The following is a 20,208-nucleotide window of genomic DNA, read 5'->3' as shown; positions in this document are numbered from 1 at the left end:
CCTCCCCATCCCTCCCCCCGGCCCCAACGCCATCACCACCACCACCGCCGACCCTCCGCGACCGCGGTATCGAATCACGAAGCGACGTGATTGATTTTAGCGTATTCTCGGTGGTAGTACGCCCGCCGCTGGACGCCCACTCCAACTTTTGTCCCGGATTTTCGCATTTTCACGGGCGAGCGGCGAACAAAGAAGCGAGGCCGCGATGGGCAGGACATTCCAGGACTGCGCGGTAAACGTGGGCTCTATTAGGGATGATCGAGGAATTCGTCATTGAAGAAATTCAAAGAATGGAGGGTTGAAAGTGAATAATCGGTAAGAGTGGCCGGATATCCTGGGAAATTGATAAGCTTTTGCAAAATCAAAATTCGTTAGAATAACCATGTACGCTTAACCGTGTGTCCCTATAATTGTCTATCCACGGCACGTACGTCACGTAACACTTGTCACTCCAGCGCATTACTAATTAATTATTATTACTTTCCTATAATCGACGTCCAATTTTTAAGCTCTTTGCATACTTATTAATCGTATTGATAATTACGGATAAGTGTATGTGTAACTCCGAAGAGAATGATTGGTTTAATGTGCGATTGATGCGTGCGTTTCGTCCTTACTTACTTACTTATACCGTAAACAGTGGCGCTCGGATTGTTGTATTAGAATAAAGAGGTGCGAAAATTACAGGGACTTTGCCATGAAACTGCAAATGCAATTGTTTTCAATGACAGTGGCACCGTGAACGAGTTATGGGGCCCGATTCGTTCGTCCGATTAACGTAATAAGCGCAAGTGCTTTTGTAAAGGCCCGTAACGTACTTTTATTTAACGAATGATGATACGCGCTCATGCGTTGGGAAATTTTCATGGTGCTATGGCATTTTCTCGTTAAATTATTATAGACCGTCTTCGTGCTAACGAAATCAAAACCACATCGAACAAACGATCAAACACATAAACAAACGTTCAAATACAAAATTTGCAATTATAATGAACTGCCATTCGTTTCGATATAATTATATACGATTAGTAGCTGTTATTGGCTCATTTCTTAACTTATCGTCGATACGAGATTAACGAGTACTTTCCGTTAATCAGCCGTACATCCATACCAAAACACTCGTAATCCATTTAATTAGATTAATAAATAAATAAATTGACCTAACGATCAAAGCAACCGAGTATTTCAATATCCGGACAAATATTGCCGTCAACCGGCACTAAGTAAATAACGATTAATACTCTCCGATTATGTAAGGCTTTTCAATAGTATCGGTATTAAGTATTATTCAGGCATTAATGAGATAAGAGTAGTTGTACGAAATTTGGCCAATCGCCGTTAGCTTGGCGATCGGTGTCGCGTCCTACGACCGATCGTCCTTCAAAATTTTCGTTACAAGTTACCATCGCGCCAACGTACATGGCGGACTCTCGCCGCTCGCAAATGATCGTAAAGGATCTCGGTCTTGGCAAACTATCGGGCAAGAAAATTTCGCGCTCGCTCTCGTCACTACACACATCTCGGTATCTCTCTCATCTCGCTTTTTCTTGCGGTCGCTACATCACTCGAGCGCAGACTTTAACTCCCCGGCAACGGTAGTCAAGAAGCGCCAAAGTATCCCGGAAGTTTACGAACCGTTTAATTTCGCACACAACTCGAGCTTCATTCGCTCTCTCTCTCTCTCTCTCTCTCTCTCTCTCCCTCTCCCTCCCTCCCTCCCTCCCTCCCTCTCTCCCTCGATGTCCACCCGTCCGTCCATCCGTCCGTCTGTCTCACCGACACTATCTCCATCTCGCTTTATTTCCCGCAGCGCGCTTTCCGCAAAGTCTTCAGCCGGAACGAGCTGCACCTTAATGGATTTCGTTGAATCTACTCGAGAGCTTTAGCGGCGGCACCGGCCCCCGTTTTCTATATGCCCCATCCCCGCCTACCCGTCAACCCTTTCACTGCGACTCAGTGCAAACGTAGCCGGGGTCCGCAAGGAACGAGATTTCGGTCTGTCCTCGGCTTAAAATTGGAAATGCGAAGTCGAGAAGCGATGAAGCGCGCTGCGTCAATTTGTGCGACGAGAGTAGAGGCAAAAAAATTTTTCAACCTACAGCTTTATTTGCTCTCCTGAAATTAGACTCGATGACTTTTCAGATTAATTTGCTCCCTTTAATGTAAAGCCGGAGCGTTACAGCTCGAAATTATCAAAATAATTACGTGACCCAATCAATTCCATAACAATTATCATGATTGTACGTACGCTACCGTTAAATGCATTCGTTGATTATTCGCGCGCGTAAAAATCTCAAACTACAACAACAAAAAATAAGACCGTCGCTATTATTGCATTATTAAATAGCGCAAGACACGGTTTTGAACATTTCGAATGTTACAACGAATGTTAGCTCTGCTGTCCAATAAACAGCGCTAAGCATTAAAATTAATGTTATAACAAAGCCGAGCTGCGCATTCACGTGGAAGCGTGAAATTGCATCGGTAAAAAAGCGAACATGAGCTACGTAAAAATAATGCACGTTCATTTTATAGGACAATTCGTAAAATATAAATAATTTCTTTTTTGTAGATTGTAAAAGGCTTTTTTATCGGCCCGGTGAGTGCTGTGTTTATTATCGACAAATTCGACACGTCGAATAGAATGAAAGTGCACGCGATACGCGATACGCGACGCGACGAGCGAATATATTATTAACCATTCGTACAGGGCTCCCAGTATTTTCCACGATTACCCATATTATTGTTTTGTTTTTGTTTTTGTTTTTGTTTTTTTACTTATTTTTGTTGTCGTTTTGTTTTTTTTTGTTTTTTTTTTTGTTTTTTTTGTTTGTTTTTTTTTGTTTGTTTTTTTTTTGTTTTCATCTGGGCCGCATTCGCCCACTTAAGAAGATTTAAGAGTCTCGGCCGAACGAATGCCGCACAATCCGATGATGCATCACGTGCATAAAACTTGGACCGCGTGCGCGTTTAACTTTCTTTATTCGTACTTCGCACTCATCGCTCGGCCGGAAGTACGCCCGTGAAATAAACATAAGAAACTTGTTTGCAGCATCGGCAAAACGGTGCCGCGATTACTATCATTATACGGAAACCCAACGCGTCTATACTTTTATTCTGCTTATATCGGTTATAATTACCATTATTGCTGCCGCTGTTATTATAACTTTTATTATAAATATCATCGTCGTCCTTCACAATCATGAACATCATTGTTGCTGTTGTTATTATTGTTGTTGTTAATTTTATTATGTACGCTCTTCTCCCGTTCGTATTCTCAGTTTAATCGGGATGTTACTTTTTATCATTTGTATTCCTTTCTGCCGCGCGAAACCTTTCATGCCGTTGGCGAGCTCTGAATTCTTCGAGATTCGCTTCATACAGCCGAGTGGATAAAGGATAAAGAAAAAAAAATCTTTCTTCAATGGAAAAGTGCCGTGTACGCTCGATTTTGTCGGGGCGAAGAAACGAACGCAATGGCGTAATCTTTTACTTCGTACTTGGGTAGATTAATGGTGTTAATTATGATTGCTTCACCCACAGTGCGCGTTGAATAAGACTTTGAATGGGCTGAGAGGCGATGGTAAAATTTACAAAAGTACTGCAATTTAATTAATAAGAATCGAATTTATTCGTCTTTTATTCGTTTTTTTCTTCTTTTTCCTTTTATTAATTGTTACATCTATTCGCTTATGAAATGCTTTAATTCGACTTCGGTTGCAAAAAAAAAAAAAAAAAAAAAAAAAAAAAAAAAAAAAAGTTGGAGTATCATGAACCGTGATATTAGCACGTAAATTATTCGTACGGATTACGTACTTATTAAAATAAAATATTAAAAAATCTATACGAAACGGATATGATTGTAACGTTGCAAATAGCGTTTTCATTTGCATTTTTAAGGCTGATTGAAAGTCTGAAATATCAATGATATGCAACAGTTTTATATATAAAAATTATATATTCGATAATGGAAGGCTGCGTTTCGTCCGATAAGCCAGTATAATGTTTAATTAATTCAAAATCCCATTGATTTTAATATATTTAAATACTTGGACCTGCATTCACAAAAGTTCCTACTTACGCGATGAAAGTATTCTTGTAAGGTAATTATCCGGATATTAGCAATTACCCTTAGATTTACTTTCTTTTAATGATCATTTAAAGCTTTCGTTTCATCGCCAATTAAAAGATCATTTTCCAAATAATACGCCGAATAATTAAAAATTCTCCATTGCAAACTAATAGATAATACAATTTTTAATACTTAATTGGATAAAATTTCTAACACGATAATAAACGTACGATTATTCTCGTAAATTAATGATACGTTGCCATGGCAACTATCGTTAAAGCTCGTTACAACAGTTTTCAAATGCTTTATCAAAATCGAATCATTACTGATTTATACGAGCTAATTAATAGGACATTATTCGCTTTATCAAATAGCTTCATCACGTATATGTAAATAGTTAAAAAAATTATTTCTATATTATTCCTTTATCCCATCGGGCATTAATAATTATCGACTTTTGTTTTATGTTTAATTTCAGTTTGCCTACGTCACCTGTGACTGGACGTGTTGCTACGGATGTATTACTTAATGGTAGAAACTGGAACATCTTCGTGACTTACCTACAACATAAAAATAAAAAACATCTATTAAATTTTAATTAACAAAATATCACGATAATTGCGTAATATAATTTTTTTAGTCGGTCGGTTATGGTAGAATTGAATGCACCATGCGCCCATTAAAATTATTCTACGATGGCTGCGGCCTAATCGAGAATGTAATACAAATTTTTAAATTTTTCTTTTTAAAAAAGGAAATCTTGGCGTACAATGTGCCATTCAATTTTTATCAAAAATTCTTAAAATGATTGATTTGGCAATGTTGATGAAGCAGCACGTGTGCATTTTGATTTTTTAAAAAATGGCGACAGATATCGCTCTCCTTCAAACGCTATTGAACATTTACTTTCGTCTTTGGATTTTCAAACGATTGTACAAATCAACTTGAAGAAATTCCAAATCTCATATCTCCTCTATACATTTCTATTATTTATGAAAAAATTTCCTTTTTATACAAAAACAACAAAAATAGATACATATATATATATATATATATATATATATATATATATATATAACAAAAAATCACTGATTATTTTTTTTTTTACATGCTTGTTTGATATTTCCTTTAATCTTTCGTATTTTCTTGCATGCTGCCTGCAGCTGATTTAAAAGAGAGAGGGAGGGAGAGAGAGAGAGAGAGAGAGAGAGAGAGAGAGAGAGAGAGAGAAGAATACGATGATTTTATAATACCCACCGATTACTTTTAAGCAGGATTTAAAAACTTTAAAAAATTATGAATCAATATTACAAGGATGGATGCCTAATTGCCTGCCAAAATCATTTCACATATAAAATACGCTTACGAATGTATGGAAATTCATCTTTAGCGATGCATTAAATTTGAAAATTATGTGACGTGATGTGCTATCTCCACGAGGCATCAATTTCTACACTGTGATTAGAAGCTCCCGTATACCAAGCGTACGTCAATCTCCCCCCATCAATTAAAATCCCGCGACGGAAATACGGCCGGCAAATAAAAAGAATTAATACTCGACTGTTCATCAGATAGGCCTAACTTAATATCATACAAAACAAATGCTGCGGAGCAAATCAGACGTTTTCATGCATCGGAGATCAGGCAACAAGGAGAAAATGAAATGCCAATGCAACCATTTTCCATCCAGGAAGAATCTCAATTTTAAAACACCTCCTCCGTGTGACCCACATAAATAAAAGGAACGTTAATTGCAAACTACAATCACAACTTCCTTCGTGCTCGCACTCACGCGAGCATGCGCAAGAATCTCACCGATCCCTCGTTCCGTACGGCAGCGTCCGATAAAGGGGACTAAACCGCGCAAAGCTGCACAACAATTAACGCTAATGAAGTTTTAATTCGCTGCCGATCGTTAAGCAAATGATCTTTTCCCTCCCACTTGCCTTCCTGCCTACCTGCCTGCCTGGTGGGGAGGGGGTTGTCGACGACGACCGGAGCCGTCGTCGTTCGGTGAATAAAGAACAGCAAGCAAGGCCCCCGAGGAGCCGCAAAAGCCGAGGAAAAACGAAGGGAATAAAAGGAAGTCCCGCGAGCTACAATGGCGATGGGCCCGGAGCTCCTCGTTATTCCGCGAGTAGTCGCGACTCGCCCACGCGTGCGCAGAATCGGGCAACCTGCGAGTGCGCAGCACTTTAATCGAAAGTAATCGCATTGTGTCCGGTGCAAATCCGGGGCCCTTCCGCCGGTCATTACGCGCAATTTATTCTTTAACGCTCCGCTGATTTATAGAATCTCCGCGTCTTTCAATTGCTGCGCTTCGTGTTTACCGACCCCATCCACGGTCCCCACCCGCCCGCGCACCCGCCCTCAATGCCAGCACGTAACGACGGCTTTTACGCTCCCGTCCGTGCGCTTACGCGTACGTGCGCGCGTGTGTGCACGTGTGTGTGCGCCCGGGCGACACTACGGTAATCGAGAGAGTGCTAACTGGTGATTCGTTATTTATGATTTATTGCGAACTGCGCTGCGTTGTTGACGCGCGTCCGCAGAGCTTGGCTGGGCTTTCGCACTTAAGAACCGATCGAGAGAACGGTTAGATCGTTAGTAAGTCCCTTGTGCCAATGATTATTACTTTGCATTTGCATTCCGAACGCTCGGCTTCCTACCATTTGACTTTAAAAAGCAGGCAAAAATTAAATTACCTGCAGTCGTACGCGTGTGTGGGTGGATTGCGGGTAAAGGGGGTGAGGTGGCACGTATTCTCGATTTTCATTGGGCCGTTAACGATGATGCCCCTTGCTTGTCAAGTCATTGTAAAGTTAGACGTAGCAGTTGGTAGCTAAGCAAGTGTCGTGGACCCCGGTAGTTAGGACTTATGGAAAATGAAAATAGATTGGACGATATAAAGCACGAATAACGCGTGTTTAAAATGCTCGGAAATCATGTGGAAGAAAAACGTAAAGTACGTTTGTAGTTCGGAGAGTAAGTTAGATCGTAGTTAATGGTTAGAGGGAGATTTGGAGATTGCGAACAAAGTTGTACAACTACCAAGGGTAAATAAAGTCCGGACAAACGGAAAACTGCTGCTTCTGCTGAGATAGTGTTCGACAAAGTACACAAAATGCTTGAACGATCAAGCGCTTAACTTGACTGTGATAGCAAAGATTGTAGGCAGAGAGTAATCTGCAGAAAAGGCCAACGCGTTTATATTTTTGACAGCGCAAACACTTACTTGCATGCGTCCGGCATAGAACGAGGGAAAGCTAGCGAATGTCAAAATGCCAATGCTTAATTAGATTTCCCAATAACTGTCGAATAATATTTGCTTTTCTTTTTTTTTTTCTTTTTTTCTTTCGTAAAAAGACAATTGTATATGAATTAGCCGAGTATCGATAATCTTTTTATATTTTATCCGGTATACCCTGTGATTTATTAATTCCAATGCTAAATAGAGGGGATAATATATTAAAAGTCGTTCGATATTATTCAATAGAGCTTTGCCTTCCACGTCTTCCATTATCACGAATGAATAATGATAATGTGTGTTCGTGTGTGTTCGTGTTCGCGTGTAAAGTTATTACGAGCATTTATTGGCGAATTACAGGTGATGTGTCCAACAAGCTCATTACCAATATCTGCTTCAAAGCCATAACAATTTTTTAATTATAAAATGTAAATACATCTTAGTAAAAATCTTAATTTTCTTTATGAAATTACAAACGAATGTTTGTATTTCGTTATTTTTCACATTTACCGAAAGGAAAAAAGCGTGCCTGAACTTTTCAATGTTGGCATTCGCAAAACACGGCCATGAAATCTTGCGCACCATAATGTACATCATAGAATGAAAATTAGTTATTCCTGCTTCGCTCATAGAATCCTAGTACTTAAGCTAATCTGCTAGATAATCTGTCTTGACTGAAATAATTAATATCATCGTTAACCCTCATAAGTATTGCATTCGCTGTATTTGGACCTTATTTGCCTTATTTATCTACTTACGGATAATTCGATACTAAGAGACTTTCAACGCCGATATGCTTTGAGCACTAATGAATCACCTATTATTCATTAGCTCTTTTCCTCGACAAACTGTCCCAAAAGTATGGGCATAACGAGACTACGGCCGAGGTGGAAGCTAAACCAAGCAATGCGTCTCTGTTTGTTCCGTGTGTATCTTTTTGTGTATTTTTGTGTGTTTTTGTGTGTTTTTGTGTGTTTTTGTATGTTTTTGTGTGTTTTTGTACGTTTTTGTACGTTTTTCTATGTTTTATTACGTTTACGTTTGCGTGTGGCAACCGTGCGCGTCAGTCAGTAACCATTGCCGTATGCTTAGGTTATGCCCGTTATCCCTCTCGTTCACGGACAATTGAATATTTTTTATGATATAATACACAAAGCATTGTTATGAATACCCGTTTGACTTGGGAAAGTGGGAGCTACAAAACAGTGTGTTTATATACTCATTGGTATGGAAAGTTAGGCTGCCTTTAAACCATTTTAACACCGCAAATCAAACATAATGATCGCTTAAATTTCTTTATAAACACTTTCGAGACATGCAAAATGTACGCAACGATAATAATGGATTATCATCGAATCGCGAAAGCTTATATAATTCAATACCCTGTTATTGTCCCTCTTACAAATGGCTCCGCGCAAATAACACATCCACAAATAAAAATATTTTTAATATAAAGAATTACGTTTATACAAAGAAAATGTGTATGGTAATTCATTAGATTGAAAAGGAAATAGTGGCTTTTTTATTTCTCTGATTCTTTGCGATATCGCCAGATCGACAAACGAGGAAAAACTAAATTTCACGATATTTATCAAAATTAATTGACCTGATTGTTCGTTCGGTGACATTTTGTTCAAGTTCTAATGGTCATTGCAATATGTATTTGCTCGAATTTTCCCAAAAAAAAAGGACACGCTAAAAGTTTATCAAATGAACATTTACGAACTAAAATGATAACAGTCAAAAGAACAACGATAATAATACTGAACAATATTAACAGCCATAATAAATAAATAAATAAATAAATAAATAATAACAATAATAAATAATGCCATGGAACAACATTTACGGCATAATGCTCTTCGACATTCCACGCACACGCGAGAGCCATTATTCATTTTTCTTTAACAGAGTAAAGACTATAGCAACGATCCAACCACTACCTCCCACTATGCTCTTTGGAATTTCAAAATGAGATTAATAATCCCAGACAGCGAGCCCTGCCCGTTTACATTTAAAATGTGCGATTTTTTAAGGGGAGCCGAAGGTTTGGGGGGGGGGGGCTGTCGAGGGGGTGCGGGAGGGGAGGGAGAGAGAGAGAGTGAGAAATAAAATCATGGACGTTAGAACGAGGGAGGTCGTGCGTAATTTGAGCTAAGAAGGAAGAAAGGCACGGGTAGGCACCACCTTGACGCACCTTACGGAGCACAAGTAATTGACGAATACCCGTGCACAGGAATTACTGCGGCGCGGCAATAAAAACACGGCAATTTCAATTCAAGAGCTACGACTCATTAATCGTCGCTTATCTCCCTCGAGCGCTCCAAATTGATCAGGATGCCCTTAATGGATATCGGTACCGAGGACCCCCGTGCTCGTCGTGCTAAAAAAAATAATGCGAAACCGCTGTAGTCCGCGAAGCTTTACAGCATCCGGCAAAATGGTAAACAATGGCAGGACCGAGCCAATGAGGCGGAAAGAGAGCCGCGCTCGAATCGGTACCCGAGCTGAGCACGGAGCCGTGTAACCGTGCCCCCCTCCCCCCGCCCCGCCATTCCACATCCACGGGCCATACACCCCGCTAGATACCGTTCGGATCGATCGCGCGAGGTCCTCGTCGCTTCCTCCCCATAATTCGCACTCGTGGGCGTCCGTCCATGCGTGGGCCGCGCACCTCTCGTCTCCAAGTGCAAATGGAAGAACGGCCGTTTCTCACGCGACAAGCACCCCCATCGTCTTCGTCCTTCTCCTCGTCCTCCTCCTCGTTCTCGTTCACGTTCTCGTTCTCGTTCTCGTTCTCGTTCTCGTTCTCGTCCTCGTCCTCGTCCTCGTCCTCATCCTCGTCACCGTAGCCTCGTTGCAACAGCCTCGTACTCAGCCGAGCGAGAACTTCCGCTCGGGCGTTCGGAGCCGAGGCTCATGAACCCGGCGATGCGCGACTCGGGGAGAAATCGTAAGTCTCGGCGTCGATGCGTAGAGGAGCCGTGTGCAGGTCCATTTCTTTTCATTCTCTTCTCCCCCCCCCTCCCCCCCCCCGTCACTCGTCCCCCGACCCGCGACCCCCGTCACCGCTTCGCCCCGCGCAACGCCACTACCACCACCTCCACCACCACCACCACCACCACCACCACCACCACCACCACCACCACCACCACCACCACCACCACCACCACCACCACCACCACCACCACCACCACCACCACCACCACCACCACCACCACCACCACCACCACCACCACCACCACCACCACCACCACCACCACCACCACCACCACCACCACTACTACCACCACCACCAGCACCACCCCCCGTGCAGAACGAAGCTGTAATGAAAATTGATCGGCCGTTTATTCGAGATCCCGAGCGACTTACAATCCCTTTTGTATAACAAAGCTTTTAGAAACCGAGGGATATTGTATCTCTTGTATTCCTATGCGATGATCCACCGTGCGTATTTTTATGCTTCGGGCATTCGCGATCCCCCGTACTATTTTAACACTTCAGCGTTAATAAATCAGAGAAGGATGTGAGGCATCGATAGGCACTTGGTTGCTTCGTGTACTTCGTGATATATTATCCGATGAAATTCAAGCAGTAGTACTCGCAGCTTTAAAAGAATGTGAAAAACATTTCTATTCAAGAAGTCGTACAATGTTGAACGGGGTCCATTGAGATCGACGGACCCCGACGCAATAATACAAGAAGAACTTAATAAAGGATACCCGATATTACTGGCAACGTGCAACCACGAGGCTCGACAAAGAGCCCCGGGAATTAATTTCACAATGTTCCATTTCGTCGATGGTTTTTTTTAATTCGTCGGGGCAAACACACGGATAGTCCGAGGATCGCAAATGGACAATAAAGACGCAATGCTCAATGTCGCTCGGCTCGCTTCGGTAATCTTCGCTGAAAAAAACGGTGATAAAGCGAACTGTGTGCGACGTAACGCACGGCCGGGGTACAATAGATCCTACATGGGCGATCCGTTCACTGGCGCTTCAGCATCAGCACGTCGAAACGAGATAGCGCCGAGGATGAGGTGGCAAAAGGTGTGCGCACGCGAAACGCCAATTGCAAAATAAAAACCACAAAGTTCCGTCGTTCGTTCACGGACGTGGCACCGCCGGAACAACCGAGCCCCGATGACGCGGCGTCAATGCGCGTGCGCGCGCGAGCACGACCCTTGCGTGACATTGTTGAGGAACAGCCGGGGTACGCAATCGCGCTGACGGCTCTTTCTTTTCGGGTATGTAAATATGCGCAACTCTTGGCCAAGAAGCGGAAACTTTCCCCCACATGTCCCTTGTCACCCGAGCAAATATAGTCGGCAATCCGGCTTAGCCAGTAATCCTTTAAGGCCCATCCTCTCGCGCTTTCTGAATATCATTCTTTACAACGATAATGGATTATTGTCGCGTAATCGAATGAAAAATCGTTAAATTCGACTTGGTTTAATCGACAATCGATATCGCACCCTTAAATTTGAAAGATTCGAGGTGTCACGCGGAACGATAATAATGTTTAATAACAATTGTCTAATATTGATTTATTCCTCATGAATTGCCCTACTCCGCCATCCCAATACAATTGATTTGATTTTATAATGATAAATAAGCGTACTCGTAAGGATAGCATGTACGATGATTAATTTCGCGTGTCAATGAAGGAAATGGAGACGGGTTTCGCAAACACGATCCCAACTAGCAAACAATAAAGTGCCTTTACTTTTTGAAGTATTTAACAAAAGCACCAAACAAGAAATAGGCAACAAACAACAATCAAGTAACAAAAAACAGGCGAAAGATAAAAATAAAGGAAAATAGGAGACGAAAAAGGAAGATTTAAGAAAATTTAAAGGCGCCTAAATGAGTGCGTAAGAATTAACTTAAATATGGTACGGGGAATCACATTCCAAAGAAATCCAAGAAAAGTGAATCCCCCGTTTTACCCTCTAATTCCAGCTTTGTGCATCCAATAGCGAAGGCAAATACATCTTAAAGACTATTGGAAATTACACCATCTCAACCCAATTCTTATCCAATTATACGCATATTCTAAGCTCTCCTCCGCCACGAGACGAAAGACTACGGATCGTCAAAAAAAGGACGAACGCAATAACTTGGTCAGCGGAATTTGTTCTCCGGATATTGTCGAGAGACAGATGGATAGAGATAGATATATCGTATACGCGCGCGCGCGCGTATAAAAGATAGATAGATAGATAGATAGATAGATAGAGAGAGGTAGATGGATAGAGAGAGAGAGAGAGAGCGAGAGAGAGAGAAATAGATAGATAGATAGAGAGACTGTTTATGCGCGTGTCCTAGAAATTCGGAATAATATCCCTTCCTTTTGCTTCCTTTCCACGAACACTATCCGAAAGATTGTAGATCCAACACACAACGGGAAATTAACGTAGACCCTGGCTTCTGCCTCGTAATCATTGATTTTCGAACTCGGCTCGAAAACAGGGCTTTTAAGACTTTACGATTCGCAGAAAAGCTATTGCAGAAATGACCGGCTACCGCAAACTGCGTGTCTGGCTAAGTATACACAACGACGAATTCCGTAGAGGCGAATGTATCGATATGGGTTGCCAAAGAATTTATGGGACTAATAGTCAAGGTCTGGGCATTTGCATATCCAAGGAAAAAAAAACATTTTTGAAAAACAGTTATGCACGCTCCGATGATATGCTTCCGAAGATCGCGATAGACGCTTGACAATTTGGTGTGTGCCAATTGCGTTGGCATACAAAAGTCGAATAAATGCACGAGCGAACAATATCAGATTAGACTTTGAATACGAATTTCCTATCCATGAGTCCTGCCACGTAGCCTACAATATACATAAACGACATTGGAGCAAAATCTGTGGATCCTACATGTCATTGGGTACAATCGATGCTACTTCTTTTAGACTTGAATGTTCTATTACCATTAAGAGATTAAGATAATTAAGCACACGACCACTGCCTATCAAAGTTCTAATTTAAGCAATATCGGGCGTGTAATTCTATATATCCATAATCGATCAAATCTACCTATCTATACGAATAAATAAATCCTTTGAAACATATTCACCATAATTCATAACCCATTACTCTTACATTTAATTTAGACGAATGAATTTAATGCCGCAACAAAGCCGCGATAAATTCAATCGTTAATTTAATCATTAAATTAGATCCAACGATATCACGATACATTACGCGAATACTGACAGTCTATAAAATAAAAAAAAAAATAAAAATATCTTTCTAATATAATACGCCAAAAGAGATAATAACCTCAATGCCGAAACGCAACAGTTATTTGAAAATCTAATTATCACGTATTACGGCTCTTACTCGTCATTTGACGCCTACAAACTTACCCGACAAACTCTTCTCCTCGGGTGACAACAGTCATTAAGTTGACCGAGAAAGCAATTTTCCACTTTCTGTCTAACTATCTCTGTCTCCGTCACCTCTCCCTCACACTCGTCATCGCTCACTCCCTCTATATATATATATATATATATATATATATATATATCCCTCTCTCTCGCGAGCGCGCTAACAATATCTTCTACGTACGTACGTGCGGTTCGTCATTTTATTATTGGACTACTGGCGCGTCGCTGACGTCTAATCGTAAATCGTCCGAGGACAAGGATGATGGATCAATCAAAGCGACCAAGAACTTATCGCGAGCAACAATTTCTCTTAATACATGGCAATTGTCGAGCTTAAATCCGCTTCGACCGATTGACCGCCGACGAGGTGAAGATGGCGACTATGACGCCAACGACAATGGCTCTGAGCTCGAGACAAACAGGCGCTGATTGGCCTGCAGACTCGGTTTATACACATCATAGTCAGGTTTTCGTTCCGATTCCGTCTCTCTTCTCTATTTGCTAATTGATTGCGCTTACAGATTTGAAAAATTTTAACTTATTCGACCGTGTACTTGTGGCACCAAATACTTGGATGCGTCCACAAATGATTGCTGTAATTTTTAATAGAATCGGCTTATTTGACATCGTATTTATTGCTCATATTATCAAAGAAAATGTTTGCGATAGGGGAAGAAAAAATAGTATTATCATATGGATACGAGCGTTTCTATAATTAAATTAAAAATCTTTTGATTGCGAAGAATCTTAGGCGACTTGTTATTCATAATAATAATGAAATGATATATCACCAACTTCACTACATTATTAGCTGAAATATTTTAATGTTAAATTGTAGGGGACAAATTAAAATGCACATTTCGTTAATACAATCTTAATGCTTAGATTATGAATAACTAATTCTAATCGTAAGAATTTAAAAAATTTTCATTTGGAAAATGTGAAAAGTACTCGAGAATTTACAACCCGTGACACTTGCACAAACAATTTAGCAGATAAATTTTGAAAATACGATATTGCTTTAAAATTTTCGTCCACGTCTTTTAATAATCATAAATTATTAATCTAGAATTACGACTATAGAACAATCCTATTTTATTTGATATAATAATTCTTGATATAAAATTATTATTCATACTTAGAATGGTAATTTTATATAAGGAATAAATTATTTTTGAGTAATTCTGATATTGTAAAAATCGATACTAAGCCTGTAATTGTCAGTAATGTATTATTAAAATATCTTTTTTTCATCATTTGAATAAACTAAAGAGCACAATTCTGAAATAACTAATATTTCCATCCAACTTTACATGAAGTAAATATTTATTTATTGTTTGTTTTTTGTTTTGTTTTTTTGTTTTTTTTTTATTTTATATTTTACTTCGGTCTTCTCTTTATATTTTTCTTTTACAATTACAGATTGGCTAAGTTAATTCAACGTATATTAAAGATCATGATCATGATTTTCTTTTGGCGAGTAAATTACATTATTAATTAAAAATTTATTTGAGTAAAGTAACACGAGTAGCTCTATGCATTAGTATATTGAGTAATATCAGAGTTCACTGCTCCTAATAATAAATTAAACGGGCAATTGTCAGCGTCAACAGTTTTTTCTTTCAAAGTTGAATTAAGTCAATTCAAATGTATTTTTATTTCGCATATTATTGTCAGATTACACGTACAATTTATTATACTGGAATTATGTTTAAGTATAACATAAACACAAGTATTTTACCATCGCCATAAAACAATAACTACGTACAATTAAGTTTAATATGCGCTCAATGGCATAAATCAAAGGCTTCGAGGCCTAATTGTTAGAATTTGCTTTTCAACATTTTTCTTTCACAAAGCGAACGCGTGCTCATTTAAACCGAAAGGCAATCTTCGAAAAAATGTAAAATTATCGAAAAGAGCCCCCTAACTTTCACAACATTATTATAAAAACATTTTTATTCATTAAAAGGGTCGTCCCTCGTACAGGTATATCAGCTTGCTCGCGAAAAAATGAATAATAATTTTGCGTGTCGACGGTACATCATCTCCCGCATGCCCTTTCAGCCTTTATCTCTGCAGTTTTGTCTGACTCGCTCCCCTTAAAATTTTCCTTTCTTCTTCATCTATATAATACGGCGAGGGCTCTCGAAAGAACAATAAGAGACATCATCCTAACATCGTGCCGCTTTCAAACATGGAAATTATTTAAATTCCACATCCTTTTGAGTATTTGGCGAAAAATATTTAAGGACAGCGTAGCGTTTCTTTTTTAAAAGCTCTAGTGGCTACTAAATATACCATTCGAATTTAATTTTTGTTCCAGATTATCGGACGATAGAGCGATGCTTTATTTGCCTTATTTTAAACAAATGTCTGGGTGTTTTATAGGTAAAATGACGTTACGGGTAAAGACGAGGGGCGGATCTCCAAAGACTTGGCGCTAATGCCAACGCACTCATACGTATTGAATTTTTGTTCTCCACCACCACCCCCCCCCCCCCCCCCCCCCCCCCCTTCTCCCAACCACCACACGTACACGCACACACGCACGCACGCACGCACACATCACCACTCTCCGTTATTTAATAAACAAGACTCGTCAATAATTTAATTGCATTTAGCAACCTTGCGCGTTAATACAAAAGTATTTAACCAGCCATTTTAAGACTCTCCCCTCCCTCAGTCCCTTTCCCCGTGGCACCTCATTCGACACCATTCGAAGAATTTGATTTATCGGATTGATCGATAATTATTCTTGAAGGATTGTTCGCGAAAAAAGGTATAATAACATATACTACCATGTTCAGGCTGCGTCGCTGCATCGACAGTTAATTGAATTTAGCACTCACAAGGCGCGCAGAGGCGAATAGACTGTGCGGCGAAATGGCAAAGCGAAGGGTCAGTCGCGAGTTGCGAGCAAAGCGATAATACGCGCGAGTACACTAGACGAGCGTCAAACATGGGTTCCATTGGCCCCCCCCCCCCCCCATCTCTCTCTCTCTCTCTCTCTCTCTCTCTATCTCTCTCTCTCCCTCTCTATCTCTCTTTGGAGAAGCGAATTTCGATGGGGTGGCCAAAGAAAAGCCTCGTCCACTTGTCGTACTAAGCACTTGCGAGCGAGCCCACGCGGTTAAATCGCCCGAGGGAGTCGGAATTGCGCAACAATAATGAGCGACGTATGTACCGTTAAAGCGCGGATTTCTCTTCCGACGACTGGTTTCACGACTCGACCCGTGTATACGAAAGCACACATTCACGCACCCAGGTAACTAGCTCGCAGAAAACCATAAACACGCTCTTTTGCTCGTACTTTGCCTCTGAGGAAAATCACTTTTGACGAGTATTCGCGGACGCGTCGCTGTTTCCTTCCTCATTACCGACTTCTTTCTCCAACTTGCAGTGCGATGATGCGCCTCACAGACGGGGCACTCAAGCCTAGTAGAACATGCAACTCTCGTGACTCGCGAGTACGGCTTACCGGGGGCTTTTGTCCTCTGGTATGCCGTCCTGCGTACTTTTTGTCAATTTTCGTGCAAGTGGCGCGATATTTTCTTAATTATCGAGGGATTTATAATAAACGTGACCCAACGATTTGAAAGAGATGCCTTAAAGTGCGCTGCAGTGGACCGCCGATCGATATTGAAATTTTTCTCTTTTTTTTTCTCATCGTGTTCATCTTTTACCTTTTTGTTTGCATTAAATGAGAATGAAATTCCCGCTTCGACAATGCAGCTGTACAATACAACTATTTGCTAATAAAGCGAACGAAAGAAACAAAACAAAAAAACAAAAAAAAAAAAACAAAAAAACAAACGGAAAAGTACGATTAGAGGCATCTGGTTCTTTCATCAAGTCGTACGTAATATTTGCTTCGATATTCCCCCGCAGCTTTTATCTTCTCTTTACACGAGTTTCTTTCATCTATTTTTATATTCAGTGTGGGACCGGAGTTACGCATTTCCTCCTTTTCATCAAATCGACCTGATCCGTATGTAATGCACATGTAATCGTACGTGCAAAATGGAAGGTAAATTAATTGACATTTTTACGGCAATAAGCTGGCAATGAAATAGCGGCAATGAAAAATCCTTAGATTTGAATGTCCGTCGAATAATATCGATTTTCCGTCTCCTCGAAATTATTATATCGGTGGATATAATATATAATGGGCCACGTTCGTTTAAAGTCACCTATTACTCATTATATTCTTGGAAAATAAACGTAGACGCATTAGTCGAGCTCATCTAGAGACCAAAGTGACGCAAATTATAATGAAAATACGCAGCTCGTTACACGAGCGGATCTTATGGTTAAAGGACGCTACTTGTATTTTTTCGGTGTCCCGCAAGACTCGAATCGCACGGAATGCGATAATGGGCATAATTTCAGTCCCCGATCCTATACTTTGGCTGCAAGGTGGATAACAACGAGACGAGACGCACGAACATGTAATAGCTCTATTTAATTATCGAAGAGCACACAACAGTGGCGCTCATGAAAATATTACATTAGCCACGGACTCGACGGGAAATCGACGAGTATCAAGGGATCGAACGATTACACTGCTCAAAGAACGTAGTAGTCGAAGAAAAAAGAGAGAAAAAAGAAGTAACCAACACCATTAATTACGTGAAAAAGAGGTGCGGGAAGGAGGCACCTACGTATAGAGGGAAGCGCGTCTGCCTCTGCCGCGCGCTACGGCCTAAGCGAACTAAACGACGGGGATACACGCAATGCCAGCGAGAGAACCAGCTGAGGAAAAAGGAAGAGCGAGAGAGAGAGAGGGGAGCCGGGAGGAGGATGGACCACTTCCATCGAGCGCAGCCTCCACAGGTAGTAAGAGCCCCGCGTGCACCTGGGCGCACAACACGCCGAGTCAGCCGCCGATGCCCTCCCTCTCCGATGCGCCTTTTTCCCAACAACGCAGCCAGTGCTTCCATTCCACCTTTATCCTTTATCGTCCTGCATCTCCCTTCTTGCCCATCATGCATTATATCCTTTCAAGCGGTCGAGCCGAGCTGAGATCGTCTTTGCCCAAGTCTTGGATTTCCGGGACTTTTGGCTGGCCGGACGTATGCACTTTTGTCGTTCCGTTATTCTTATCGGCCTTGGCCGCGTTGCGCTTTCATTCGCATTTTCAAATTGTAATAGCCAATGCCGTGTACAGGAAGTCGCGTCATTCGCTGGCCTCGGTCGAAGTGCCAATACTAGCGGTCGATCATCGCAAGCGACTTCGACTGGGCTTGCACTTTGATAAAACCATAAGGGCCAAGACGTGATTTTATAATGACTCGACGAGAAATTGAGTCGTTTAACGTGGGTGTGGGCGGGGCGCGAATCGAGGCGGCACTCTCGCGCTATTTCACGTCGCGCGGATTCGGGTGCGGGACTAATTAACGGCATCGGGCGGTTCTCGAGCAGCCGGCCCACTCCAACTCCGATATTCAGGCCCATTAGTTGGGGGCCGAGTCTCTCGGTAAAATAATAAGGCGTCCCAGTGGAAAAAGATCGCTCGAGAAGAAAAGAGCTGCTACCGCCGCCGCCGCCGCCGCCGCCGCCGCCACCACCACCACCACCACGTCTCTTCGATACCGACGTGCGCTCATAGGCAGCTTGAAAAGTCCTCCGATGGATTCGGTAATGGCCGTGCTGCTCTAGTCCCTCGATACGAGGCCTTCCATTCAGCTCGAAAGAGCTCCCGATTTCGTATATTATTATGAAATACATGCACGGACGCTGCCACCACCGCCACCACCGCCACCACCATCGCTACCACCACTACCATCGCTACCATCGCTACCATCGCCACTACCACCACCACCACCACCACCACCACCACCGTCAGCACCATCACCGCCGTCGTTCGTAGTCGTTCGTGTACCGTTGCCCGCCTGACGTCATGCAGGTGCGGCCTCTCTTTTTCTCTCTTGCCCCCTCTCCCCGTCATCTCATCACTATCTATATCTACTTACTCCACTCTATATACGGCTTTATTCCTTTATTCCTTTATCTCACTGCTACACTTTACTCCTAGGGCCTTTTCAATTTCAACCCTCCTCGCGTCGCATCATTTATACGTGCGCGCCCATTGATATTGGCCTCTTTGTTTTGCTGCATCGTCATCTATCGCTTATCGTATTTTTTTTCCACCACCGTTCGTCGCTTGTCCGTTCGCGCTTTACGATACCGCCCAAGAGCTCCCATTTAAGCTTCTCAAATTCCCATCTGCCAAACAATACTCGGCTTACTTATATTGATCATCGTCTTTTCCAACGCTGTTGCATAATCTGCCTCGGTTAAATTCAATCGGAGCCTAGTCGCCAAGCCAAACGCTGCTAGCCTTTGAAATATCTAATCGGTATCAACATTTGAGCGCTTACTCCTCCGACGGGATGCTTCCCCCTTTCAGCATCAGAAATCCACCGCGAACATGAATTACATATATATATATATACGTTTTCTTTTCTTGTTTTTCCTTTTTTTTTTT

At 41.6% G+C, this 20,208-nt stretch overlaps 1 protein-coding gene across 5 annotated transcripts in view; it reads right to left on the bottom strand.

The window, feature by feature from the left end:
* The window catches only part of scalloped (TEA domain transcription factor 1 homolog scalloped), a 253,550-nt gene that overhangs the window by 179,347 nt on the left and 53,995 nt on the right, over positions 1-20,208 (bottom strand). For 2 of the 5 annotated variants that reach the window (XM_011501482.1, XM_011501485.1), the window contains one exon: positions 4,565-4,632. The exons of the other annotated variants lie outside the window; for them this stretch is intronic. In XM_011501482.1, coding sequence (XP_011499784.1) covers positions 4,565-4,619 — 55 coding nt within the window. In that variant the 5' untranslated portion in view covers positions 4,620-4,632. Of the gene's footprint in view, positions 1-4,564; positions 4,633-20,208 lie in introns of those variants that run through there. 5 annotated transcript variants of the gene reach the window in all.

Source organism: Ceratosolen solmsi, unplaced genomic scaffold (genome assembly GCF_000503995.2).
Source record: "Ceratosolen solmsi marchali unplaced genomic scaffold, CerSol_1.0 scaffold28, whole genome shotgun sequence".
Classification (NCBI taxonomy): Eukaryota; Metazoa; Arthropoda; class Insecta; order Hymenoptera; family Agaonidae; genus Ceratosolen; species Ceratosolen solmsi.
The sequence above is the reverse complement of the archived record's forward strand: the minus strand, read 5'-3'. Positions and strand labels throughout refer to the sequence as shown.